General features: G+C 56.0%; 1 protein-coding gene across 1 annotated transcript in view; it reads right to left on the bottom strand.

Annotated features, from left to right (window-relative positions):
• Positions 1-595: 595 nt before the first annotated feature.
• Positions 596-11888, bottom strand: part of tns1 (tensin 1) — a 20548-nt gene continuing 9255 nt past the window's right edge. The window contains exons 3-7 of the mRNA XM_033023531.1: positions 8214-8323; positions 7170-7338; positions 5725-5793; positions 4651-4680; positions 596-1425 (exon numbers count right to left, since the gene is read on the bottom strand). Of these exons, the coding sequence (XP_032879422.1) occupies positions 1284-1425; positions 4651-4680; positions 5725-5793; positions 7170-7338; positions 8214-8323 (520 nt within the window). The 3' untranslated portion in view covers positions 596-1283. The remainder of the gene's footprint in view (positions 1426-4650; positions 4681-5724; positions 5794-7169; positions 7339-8213; positions 8324-11888) is intronic.

Below are 11888 nucleotides of genomic sequence, written 5' to 3'. Positions count from 1 at the left end.
GGGGGGGGAACGTGGGGCGCGTGTGTCGGCCGGGAGAAGACCGTGATAATCGCGGTGGGTCGGCGTGGCCGAGCGCGGGCGAGGGAGCGAGAGGAGCGGTGGAACTGCGAGATGGCGGCGTACGGGCTCAGCACGGGCGCACGCTGGCCGATGGGGGCGCGAGCGGCAAAATCCATCGGGGATGTGCGTGCGGGGCGAGTCTTATTCTCGATACGTAGCGATACGAGGCTGTGCAGCGTAGGTTCACCAGGTTCATCCCCGGGATGGACAAAAATGCTGGAGAAGCTCAGCGGGTGCGGCAGCATCTATGGAGCGAAGGAAATAGGCAACGTTTCCGCCCGAAACCCTTCTTCAGACTCTTAAGTCCCCGGGATGGCGGGACTGTCATATGCTGAGAGAATGGAGCGGCTGGGCTTGTACACTCTGGAGTTTAGAAGGATGAGAGGGCATCTCATTGAAACATATAAGATTGCTAAGGGCTTGGACACACTAGAGGCAGGAAACATGTTCCCGATGTTGGGGGAGTCCAGAACCAGGGGCCGCAGTTTAAGAATAAGGAGTAAGCCATTTAGAACGGAGACGAGGAAACACTTTTTCACACAGAGAGTGGTGAGTCTGTGGAATTCTCTGCCTTAGAGGGCGGTGGAGGCCGGTTCTCTGGATGCTTTCAAGAGAGAGTTAGATAGGGGAGGGGGAGGGGGGGGTGGTGGGGGATCCATGCACTCGTGGGAAATTCATGTCAATAATGGATGTGTCGCCATTAAACCCTCCCGTTCCCTCACCTCACATGGATAGGACGGGTTTGGAGGGATATGGGCCAAGAGCGGGCAGGTGGGACTAGTGTAGATGGGGCATGTAGGGCCGAAGGGCCTGTTTCCGTGCTGTATCTCTCTGTGACTTTAAGGCAGAGATAGATAGATTGTTGATTAGTACGGGTGTCAGGGGTTACGGGGAGAAGGCAGGAGAATGGGGTTAGGAGGGAGAGATAGATCAGCCATGATTGAATGGCGGAGTGGACATGATGGGCCGAATGGCCTGATTCTTCTCCAGGATCAAGAGGGCCGTACAGTGGATGTGACGTACACGGACCTTTCGGTAATTCCGTACGAACGTGTTGTACGTCTCCACGCCGACCAGCCCGCCGTTCACCAAAGCTCCCTGTTGCCGTTCCATCTCCAGACTGTGCAAGCCGGCAGATTCTGCCTCCCCTCCCCCCTCAGTCACCCTGAGCCACACGTTGCTCCGCCGCTCCCGGTCCCGGTGGGATGAAGCCCTCTCGCCGCTCATCTCTTCTGCCAGCCGATCATCACCTTGGAGACAAAGTTGACGATGGCCGGAGCCGGCTGGCTGGAGTCCATCTCGGCAAACAGGTGGCAAACATTGTCCGTGGTGCTGCCCTGCTTCCTGGCCACGAACCCAAAGAGCCTGGCCGGAGAGAGAGCGGGAGAACAAGAGATATTTAACCATATACCAACTACAGCACGGAAACAGGCCATCTCGGCCCTTCTAGTCCGTGCCGAACACTTATGCCCCTGTCCCACTTAGGAAACCTGAACGGAAACCTCTGGAGACTTTGCGCCCCCACCCAACTCTGTCTATCCCTCTCATCATTTTAAACACCTCAATCAAGTCAAATTTAAGAAGGAACTGCAGATGCTGGAACAATCGAAGGTAGAGAAAAATGCTGGAGGAACTCAGCGGGTGAGGCAGCATCTATGGAGCGAAGGAATAGGTGACGTTTCGGGTCGAGACCCTTCTTCAGACTGATGTGGGGGGGGGGGACAGGAAGAATAAAGGAAGAGGCGGAGACATTGGGCTGTGGGAGAGCTGGGAACGGGAGGGAAGGAGGGAGAAAGCAAGGACTACCTGAAATTGGAGGTCAATGTTCATACCGCTGGGGCGTAAACTGCCCAAGCGAAATATGAGGTGCTGCTCCTCCAATTTACGGTGGGACTCACTCTGGCCATGGAGGAGGCCCAGGACAGAAAGGTCGGATTGGGAATGGGAGGGGGACTTGAAGTGCTGAGCCACTGGGAGATCAGGTTGGTTAATGCAGGGGTAGGGGTGTTGACATGGATAGAAAATTGGTTGGCAGACCGGAAGCAAAGAGTAGGAGTGAACGGGTCCTTTTCAGAATGGCAGGCAGTGGCGAGTGGAGTGCCGCAAGGCTCGGTGTTGGGGCCGCAACTGTTTACCATATATATTAATGATTTGGAAGAGGGAATTAGGAGCAACACTAGCAAGTTTGCGGATGACACAAAGCTGCGTGGCAGAGTGAACTGTGAAGAGGATGTTAGGAGGTTGCAGGGTGACCTGGACGGGTTGAGTAAGTGGGCAGATGCGTGGCAGATGCAGTATAATATAGATAAACGTGAGGTTATCCACTTTGGTGGCAAAAACAAGGGGGCAGATTATTATCTCAATGGGGTTAGGTTAGGTAAGGGGAGGTGCAGCGAGACCTGGGTGTCCTTGTACACCGGTCACTGAAAGTTGGCGTGCAGGTACAGCAGGCAGTGAAGAAAGCTAATGGAATGTTGGCCTTCATAACAAGAGGATTTCAGTATAGGAGTAGAGAGGTTCTTCTGCAGTTGTATAGGGCTCTGGTGAGACCACATTTGGAGTATTGTGTACAGTTTTGGTCTCCTAATTTGAGGAAGGACATCCTTGTGATTGAGGCAGTGCAGCGTAGGTTCACGAGATTGATCCCTGGGATGGCGGGACTGTCATATGAGGAAAGATTGAAAAGACGAGGCTTGTATTCACTGGAGTTTAGAAGGATGAGGGGGCATCTTATAGAAACATATACAATTATAAAAGGACTGGACAAGCTAGATGCAGGAAAAATGTTCCCAATGTTGGGCGAGTCCAGAACCAGGGGCCACAGTCTTAAAATAAAGGGGAGGCCATTTAAGACTGAGATGAGAAAAAACTTTTTCACCCAGAGAGTTGTGAATTTGTGGAATTCCCTGCCACAGAGGGCAGTGGAGGCCAAGTCACTGGATGGATTAAAGAGAGAGTTAGATAGAGCTCTAGGGGCTAGTGGAGTCAAGGGATATGGGGAGAAGGCAGGCACGGGTTATTGATTGGGGACGATCAGCCATGATCACAATGAATGGCGGTGCTGGCTCGAAGGGCCGAATGGCCTCCTCCTGCACCTATTGTCTATGTTTCTAATGCAAACCGAGCGGAGGTGTTGGGCGATGCGATCGCTAAGCCTACGCTTGGTCTCACCGATGTAGAGCAGCTGACACCTAGAGCAGCGGATGCAATAGATGAGGTTGGAGGAGGTGCAGGTGAACCTCTGCCGTATTTGGAAAGACTGCTTGGGTCCTTGGATGGAGTCAAGGGGGGAGGTAAAGCGACAAGTGTAGCATTTCCTGCGGTTGCAAGGGCAAGTGCCTGGGGAGGGGATGGTTTGGGTGGGAAGGGACAAATTGACCAGGGAGTTACGGAGGGAGCGGTCTCTGCGGAAAGCAGACAGGGGAGGAGATGGGAAGATGTGGCCAGTGGTGGGATCCCGTTGGAGGTGGCGAAAATGTCGGAGGATTATCTGTTGTATATGACGGCTGGTAGGGTGGAAGGTGAGGACAACGGGGACCCTGTCCTTGTTACGAGTAGGGGGGATGGGGAGTGAGAGCAGGGTCACCGGGTATAGAAGTGACCCTGGTGAGAGATATGGAAGGGTAAGGTGTGAAAACAAGTGATCAAAGGGGGCGAGGTTGAAGGAAAACGTAGAATGGTTCATTGCTATTGTGTCTATTCTTGCTATTGTTTCGGTCCCCTAATTTGAGGAAGGACATTCTTGCTATTGAGGGAGTGCAGCGTAGGTTCACCAGGTTAATTCCCGGGATGGCGGGACTGTCATATGCTGAGAGAATGGAGCGGCTGGGCTTGTACACTCTGGAGTTTAGAAGGATGAGAGGAGATCTCGTTGAAACATATAAGATTATTAAGGGTTTGGACACGCTAGAGGCAGGAAACATGTTCCTGATGTTGGGGGAGTCCAGAACCAGGGGCCACACACAGTTTAAGAATAAGGAGTAAGCCATTTAGAACGGAGACGAGGAAACACTTTTTCACACAGAGAGTTGTGAGTCTGTGGAATTCTCTGCCTCAGAGGGCGGTGGAGGCAGGTTCTCTGGATGCTTTCAAGAGAGCGCTAGATAGGGCTCTTAAAGGTAGCGGAGTCAGGGGATATGGGGAGAAGGCAGGAACGGGGTACTGATTGGGGATGATCAGCCATGATCACATTGAATGGCGGTGCTGGCTCGAAGGGCCGAATGGCCTACTCCTGCACCTATTGTCTATTGTCTATTGTCGGCTGAGGGGAAGATGCCATCGAGGCTACAACCAGTAATATCAATCATTAGGGCAGTGGAACTAGTCAGGGTGTTTAAGAAGGAACTGCAGATGCTGGAAAATCGAAGGTAGACAAAAGTGCTGGAGAAACTCAGCGGGTGCAGCAGCATCTATGGAGCGATAGAACAGGTGACGTTTCGGGCTGAAATCCTTCTTCAGACTTGTCAGGGAACTGGGGTGGGGGAGGGACACAGAGAGAGAGGGGCAAAGGCCAGCATGGAGGAGTTGGGCCGAAGGGCCTGTTTCTGTGCTGGGCAAGCTGTGACGTGGGGGGTCAGAGATGAGACTTACTTTGAGGAGCTTCCATCAGACTTGGTCCACCTGCAAGAGAGGAGGTCATTGGTCACTCATGGTCAACGGGTCAACTGTCCACTCATCTTCAGTTTCATTTAGAGATACAGATTATTGTCAGGGAACTGGGGTGGGGCCCTTCGGCCCACCGAGTCCGTGCCGACCAGCGATCCCCGCACACTAACACTATCCTACACACACTGGGGACAATTTACATTTACACCAAGACAATTAACCTACAAACCTGCACGTCTTTGGAGTGTGGGAGGAAACCGGAGCGCCCGGAGAAAACCCACGCTGGTCACGGGGAGAACGTGCAAGCTCCACACAAACAGCGCCCATAGTCGGGATGGAACCCGGGTCTCTGGCGCTGTGAGGCAGCAGCTCTACCCGCTGCAGCGGTGTGGGCACGTTGGGCTGAAGGGCCTGTTTCCACGCTGTATCACTCTGTGACTCCCCACCTACAGCTACACACACACACTCACACACACACCCACACACCCACACACACTCACACACACCTGCCACCACACACACACTCACACACAATACACCTCACACACACACACACACACCCACACACACACACACACACACACTCACACACACACACTCACACACACTCACACACACACACTCACACACACACTCACACACACTACAACTCACACACACACACGCACACACATGCACACACTCACTCACACTCACTCACACACTCACTCACACTCACACACATACACACACACACTCACTCGCACTCACACTCACATACGCACTCACACTCACACACACACACACACTCACACACACACACACACACACTCACACACACTCACTCTCTCGCAAACACACACACACACAGTATGGACTATGTGTAACTACACACCTCCCGTTCACTCTGCACCCCCAGTTATCCACCGCCCAGCCCCTCAATCCCCCCAAAGATCCCCTCTCCCCCCCCTCTCTCCCCCCCCCCTCCTCTCCACCGCCCTCCCCCTATCCACTCCCCCCCCCTACCCACCCTGCCACCCTCCTCTCCCCCCACCCCACGTGACAGACCCCCACCCCCACCTTCTCTCCTGTGGGTCCACGTCACAGAAGGTCACGCTGCCGATGGGATAGTGACGACGGAAGAACAATCTAGAACAACAACAAAAAACGCTTCACTCTCCACAAAATCACCGACAACCGTCTTCATCAACATGTGTAACGGGGAGAGAGGAACCGCAGGCGCTGGTTTACAGCGAATATAAGACACAGAGTGCTGGAGTAACTCAGCGGGTCAGGCAGCATCTGTGGGGAGAAGGAATGGGCGACGTTTCGGGTCGAGACCCTTTGAGATCAGTCTGAAGAAGTAAACCAGCGTCTGCAGTTCCTTCTTACACACCAGAGGACAGGTTCTGGCTCGAAGGGCCGAATGGCCTACTCCTGCACCTATTGTCTTTGTATCTATGTAAAATCATGAGAGGAATAGATCGGGTAGATGCACAGAGTCTCTTGCCCAGAGTAGGGGAATCGAGGACCAGAGGACACAGCTTCAAGGTGAAGGGGAAAAGATTGAATAGGAATCTGAGGGGTAACTTTTTCCACACAGAGGGTGGTGGGTGTATGGAACGAGCTGCCGGAGGAGGTAGTTGAGGCAGGGACTATCCCAATGTTTAAGAAACAGTCAGACAGGTACATGGATAGGGCAGGTTTGGAGGGATATGGGCCTCCAGCAGTAGACAATGGGCCGAATGGCCTTTAAGGTAGAAAGGGATAGATAGATTTGTGATTAGTGCGGGTGTCAGGGGTCACGGGGAGAAGGCAGGAGAATGGGGTTAGGAGGGAGAGATTGATCAGCCATGATTGAATGACGGAGTAGACTTGATGGGCCGAATGGCCTGATTCTGTTCCTATAATATACGACCATATGACACTCTGTACCCCATGGCCAGTGCAGGGGGTGGGACTTGGCCTCAGTGTCTATTCTCTGCATCAAACAGGGTGACAGGGTCAGCGGTGATTGAATGACGGAGTGGACTGGATGGGCCGAATGGCCTGATTCTGCGGCTGTGGCTTGTGTGGTGAGGGTGTGATTGACACACTAGTGAGTTGTGGCGAGGGTGTGATTGACACACTAGTGAGGTGTGGGTGTGATTGGCACACTAGTGAGGTGTGGGTGTGATTGACACACTAGTGAGATGTGGGTGTGATTGACACACTAGTGAGGTGTGGGTGTGATTGACACACTAGTGAGGTGTGGGTGTGATTGACACACTAGTGAGGTGTGGGTGTGATTGGCACACTAGTGAGGTGTGGGTGTGATTGGCACACTAGTGAGGTGTGGGTGTGATTGACACACTAGTGAGATGTGGGTGTGATTGACACACTAGTGAGGTGTGGGTGTGATTTGCACACTAGTGAGGTGTGGGTGTGATTGACACACTAGTGAGGCGAGGGTGTGATTGACACACTAGTGAGGTGTGGGTGTGATTTGCACACTAGTGAGGTGTGGGTGTGATTGACACACTTACTTCCTCTGGTTGTCGGTCAGCGTGATGCCCTGCGATGAGACCTTGAAGTGGACGGTGGTGGCGGTGGGCGGTGTCTGTGCGCCCAGAGTCTCCGTGATGGCCTTGCCGATGGCCTGCGGACCTGTCAGCGACTCCATGTCCACCGAGTACACGAACAGAACGTTGCAGGCTGCGGGCCGGAACACACGTGTGTGTGAGGCACAGAGACAAGGGAACACACGCGTGTGTGAGAGGCACAGAGACAAGGGAACACATGTGTGTGAGAGGCGCGGAGACACGGGAACACGCGTGTGTGTGAGAGGCGCGGAGACACGGGAACACGCATGTGTGAGAGGCACAGAGACAAGGGAACACGCGTGTGAGAGGCGCGGAGACACGGGAACACGCGTGTGTGAGAGGCACAGAGACAAGGGAACACGCGTGTGTGAGAGGCACAGAGACAAGGGAACACGCGTGTGTGAGAGGCGCGGAGACACGGGAACACGCGTGTGTGAGGCACAGAGACACGGGAACACGCGTGTGTGTGAGAGGCGCGGAGACACGGGAACACGCGTGTGTGTGAGAGGCACAGAGACAAGGGAACACGCGTGTGTGAGAGGCGCGGAGACACGGGAACACGCGTGTGTGTGAGAGGCGCGGAGACACGGGAACACGCATGTGTGAGAGGCGCGGAGACACGGGAACACGCATGTGTGAGAGGCGCGGAGACACAGGAACACGCGTGTGTGAGAGTCACGGAGACACAGGAACACACGTGTGTGAGGCGCGGAGACACGGGAACACGTGTGTGTGAGAGGCACAGAGACAAGGGAACAGGCGTGTGTGAGAGGCACAGAGACACGGGAACACGCGTGTGTGAGGCGCGAGACACATGACCATGCGTGAGAGAGGCGCGGAGAGCTCGGGTGAGGGAACATCATTGGGTGGGGTGTAATCACCTTCAGGTGGGGCACGAGTACCCTTGGGTGGGGACGAATACCCTTGTGTGCGGACGAGCACCCTTGGGTGGGGACGAGCACCCTTGGGTGGGGTGGAGTTACTCACCAGCTCCCTGCTTCAGCAACTCGGTGGCCGAGTTGGTCAGCGGCGTGGGCTCGGGGATTTTATCCACGGGGTCTGCAAGAGAAACGTTGCCGTCAATCACCGGCCCAAACCAGCAGCACCGACAGCACCGACAGCACCAGCAGCACCGACAGCACCAGCAGCACCGACAGCACCAGCAGCACCGACAGCACCGACAGCACCGACAGCACCGACAGCACCGACAGCACCGACAGCACCGACAGCACCAGCAGCACCGACAGCACCGACAGCACCGACAGCACCGACAGCACCAGCAGCACCAGCAGCACCGACAGCACCGACAGCACCGACAGCACCAGCAGCACCAGCAGCACCGACAGCACCAGCAGCACCAGCAGCACCAGCAGCACCAGCAGCACCAGCAGCACCGACAGCACCGACAGCACCGACAGCACCAGCAGCACCAGCAGCACCGACAGCACCGACAGCACCGACAGCACCGACAGCACCGACAGCACCAGCAGCACCAGCAGCACCGACAGCACCGACAGCACCAGCAGCACCGACAGCACCAGCAGCACCGACAGCACCGACAGCACCAGCAGCACCAGCAGCACCGACAGCACCGACAGCACCGACAGCACCAGCAGCACCGACAGCACCAGCAGCACCGACAGCACCGACAGCACCGACAGCACCGACAGCACCAGCAGCACCAGCAGCACCGACAGCACCGACAGCACCGACAGCACCAGCAGCACCAGCAGCACCGACAGCACCGACAGCACCGACAGCACCGACAGCACCAGCAGCACCAGCAGCACCGACAGCACCGACAGCACCGACAGCACCGACAGCACCGACAGCACCAGCAGCACCAGCAGCACCGACAGCACCGACAGCACCAGCAGCACCGACAGCACCAGCAGCACCGACAGCACCGACAGCACCAGCAGCACCAGCAGCACCGACAGCACCGACAGCACCGACAGCACCAGCAGCACCGACAGCACCAGCAGCACCGACAGCACCGACAGCACCAGCAGCACCGACAGCACCGACAGCACCGACAGCACCAGCAGCACCGACAGCACCGACAGCACCGACAGCACCGACAGCACCGACAGCACCGACAGCACCGACAGCACCGACAGCACCGACAGCACCGACAGCACCGACAGCACCAGCAGCACCGACAGCACCGACAGCACCAGCAGCACCGACAGCACCAGCAGCACCGACAGCACCGACAGCACCAGCAGCACCGACAGCACCGACAGCACCGACAGCACCAGCAGCACCAGCAGCACCAGCAGCACCGACAGCACCAGCAGCACCGACAGCACCAGCAGCACCAGCAGCACCAGCAGCACCAGCAGCACCAGCAGCACCGACAGCACCAGCAGCACCGACAGCACCGACAGCACCGACAGCACCAGCAGCACCGACAGCACCAGCAGCACCGACAGCACCAGCAGCACCAGCAGCACCGACAGCACCAGCAGCACCGACAGCACCAGCAGCACCGACAGCACCAGCAGCACCAGCAGCACCAGCAGCACCGACAGCACCAGCAGCACCAGCAGCACCAGCAGCACCAGCAGCACCGACAGCACCGACAGCACCAGCAGCACCGACAGCACCAGCAGCACCGACAGCACCGACAGCACCGACAGCACCGACAGCACCGACAGCACCGACAGCACCGACAGCACCGACAGCACCGACAGCACCGACAGCACCGACAGCACCGACAGCACCGACAGCACCGACAGCACCGACAGCACCAGCAGCACCGACAGCACCGACAGCACCAGCAGCACCGACAGCACCAGCAGCACCGACAGCACCGACAGCACCGACAGCACCGACAGAGAGAGGGACGGGCAGAGCCGCTGCCTCACCGCACCACAGACCCCCAGGTTGAATCCTGACCCACGTCCCTGTGTCTGTGACTCTTTCCCCCCCCCCCCACACACAGTCTGTCCCACACACTCACCACTCTCTGGGTGTCCAAAGAACCCCTCATATCCACTCTAAACCCCCACCCAACACACACCCCCCCTCCCCTCCCCACACCTCACCCCCCTCCCCCCCGTCCCCTCCCCCCCTCCCCCGCCGCACACCCCCCCCTCCCCACCCACTCCTCCCTTTAATTCTGAGGCTGTGCCCTCTGGTCCTAGACTCTCCCATTAGTGGAAACATCCTCTCATGGCTGATCTACGTCTCCCTCTCAACTCCATTCTCCTGCCTTCTCCCTGTAATCCCTGACACCCGCACTAATCTCAATAGACAATAGACAATAGGTGCAGGAGTAGGCCATTCGGCCCTTCGAGCCAGCACCGCCATTCAATGTGATCATGGCTGATCATCCCCAATCAGTACCCCGTTCCTGCCTTCTCCCCATATCCCCTGACTCCACTATCTTTAAGAGCCCTATCTAGCTCTCTCTTGAAAGTATCCAGAGAACCTGCCTCCACCGCCCTCTGAGGCAGAGAATTCCACAGACTCACAACTCTCTGTGAGAAAAAGTGTTTCCTCGTCTCCGTTCTAAATGGCTTACCCCTTATTCTTAAACTGTGGCCCCTGGTTCTGGACTGCCCCAACATCTCCCCTTCTAGAGCCTCAGCGTTACATGTCTGTAGTATCATCGAGATCTATCCTTGTGATTGAGGCAGTGCAGCGTAGGTTCACGAGATTGATCCCTGGGATGGCGGGACTGTCATATGAGGAAAGATTGAAAAGACTAGGCTTGTATTCACTGGAGTTTAGAAGGATGAGGGGGTATCTTATAGAAACATATAAAATTATAAAAGGACTGGACAAGCTAGATGCAGGAAAAATGTTCCCCATGTTGGGCGAGTCCAGAACCAGGGGCCACAGTCTTAGAATAAAGGGGAGGTCATTTAAGACTGAGGTGAGAAAAAACCTTTTCACCCAGAGAGTTGTGAATTTATGGAATTCCCTGCCACAGAGGGCAGTGGAGGCCAAGTCACTGGATGGATTTAAGAGAGAGTTGGATAGAGCTCTAGGGGCTAGTGGAGTCAAGGGATATGGGGAGAAGGCAGGCACGGGTTATTTATTGGGGACGATCAGCCATGATCACAATGAATGGCGGTGCTGGCTCGAAGGGCCGAATGGCCTCCTCCTGCACCTGTTGTCTATGTTTCTATGCTGTGTGGGGGCTGTTCTGATCCCACCCTGCTGGTTTGGGCATCGGTCGACGTTCCAGTCGCCAGCTGTTTTTCCCACTACACACTCTCCGGAAAGACTGAGTCACAGACTCGCCCAGAGTTGCTCAGGGCTCCGGGGGCTGCTCTGCTGCTGACGTTGGGCTCAGCCCATACATCCCACAATTGTTCAGCCCTCAGCTCGTAAACAACATGTAGCCAGGAAACATCTGCCTCCAGCTCACAACTCTCTCTGGCTCTGGGACAGGGTCCAGAGGAGGTTTACAAAAACGATCCCAGCAATGAGAATAAGGGGTCGGCCATTTAGAACGGAGACGAGGAAACACTTTTGCACACAGAGAGTTGTGAGTCTGTGGAATTCTCTGCCTCACAGGGCGGTGGAGGCGGGTTCTCTGGATGCTTTCAAGAGAGAGATAGATAGGGCTCTTAAAGATAGCGGAGTCAGGGGGTATGGGGAGAAGGCAGGAACGGGGTACTGATTGGGGATTTCTCTGGCGCTGTGAGG

The sequence above is a fragment of the Amblyraja radiata genome, chromosome 7 (assembly GCF_010909765.2).
Source record: "Amblyraja radiata isolate CabotCenter1 chromosome 7, sAmbRad1.1.pri, whole genome shotgun sequence".
NCBI classification, from domain to species: Eukaryota; Metazoa; Chordata; class Chondrichthyes; order Rajiformes; family Rajidae; genus Amblyraja; species Amblyraja radiata.
The sequence above is the reverse complement of the archived record's forward strand: the minus strand, read 5'-3'. Positions and strand labels throughout refer to the sequence as shown.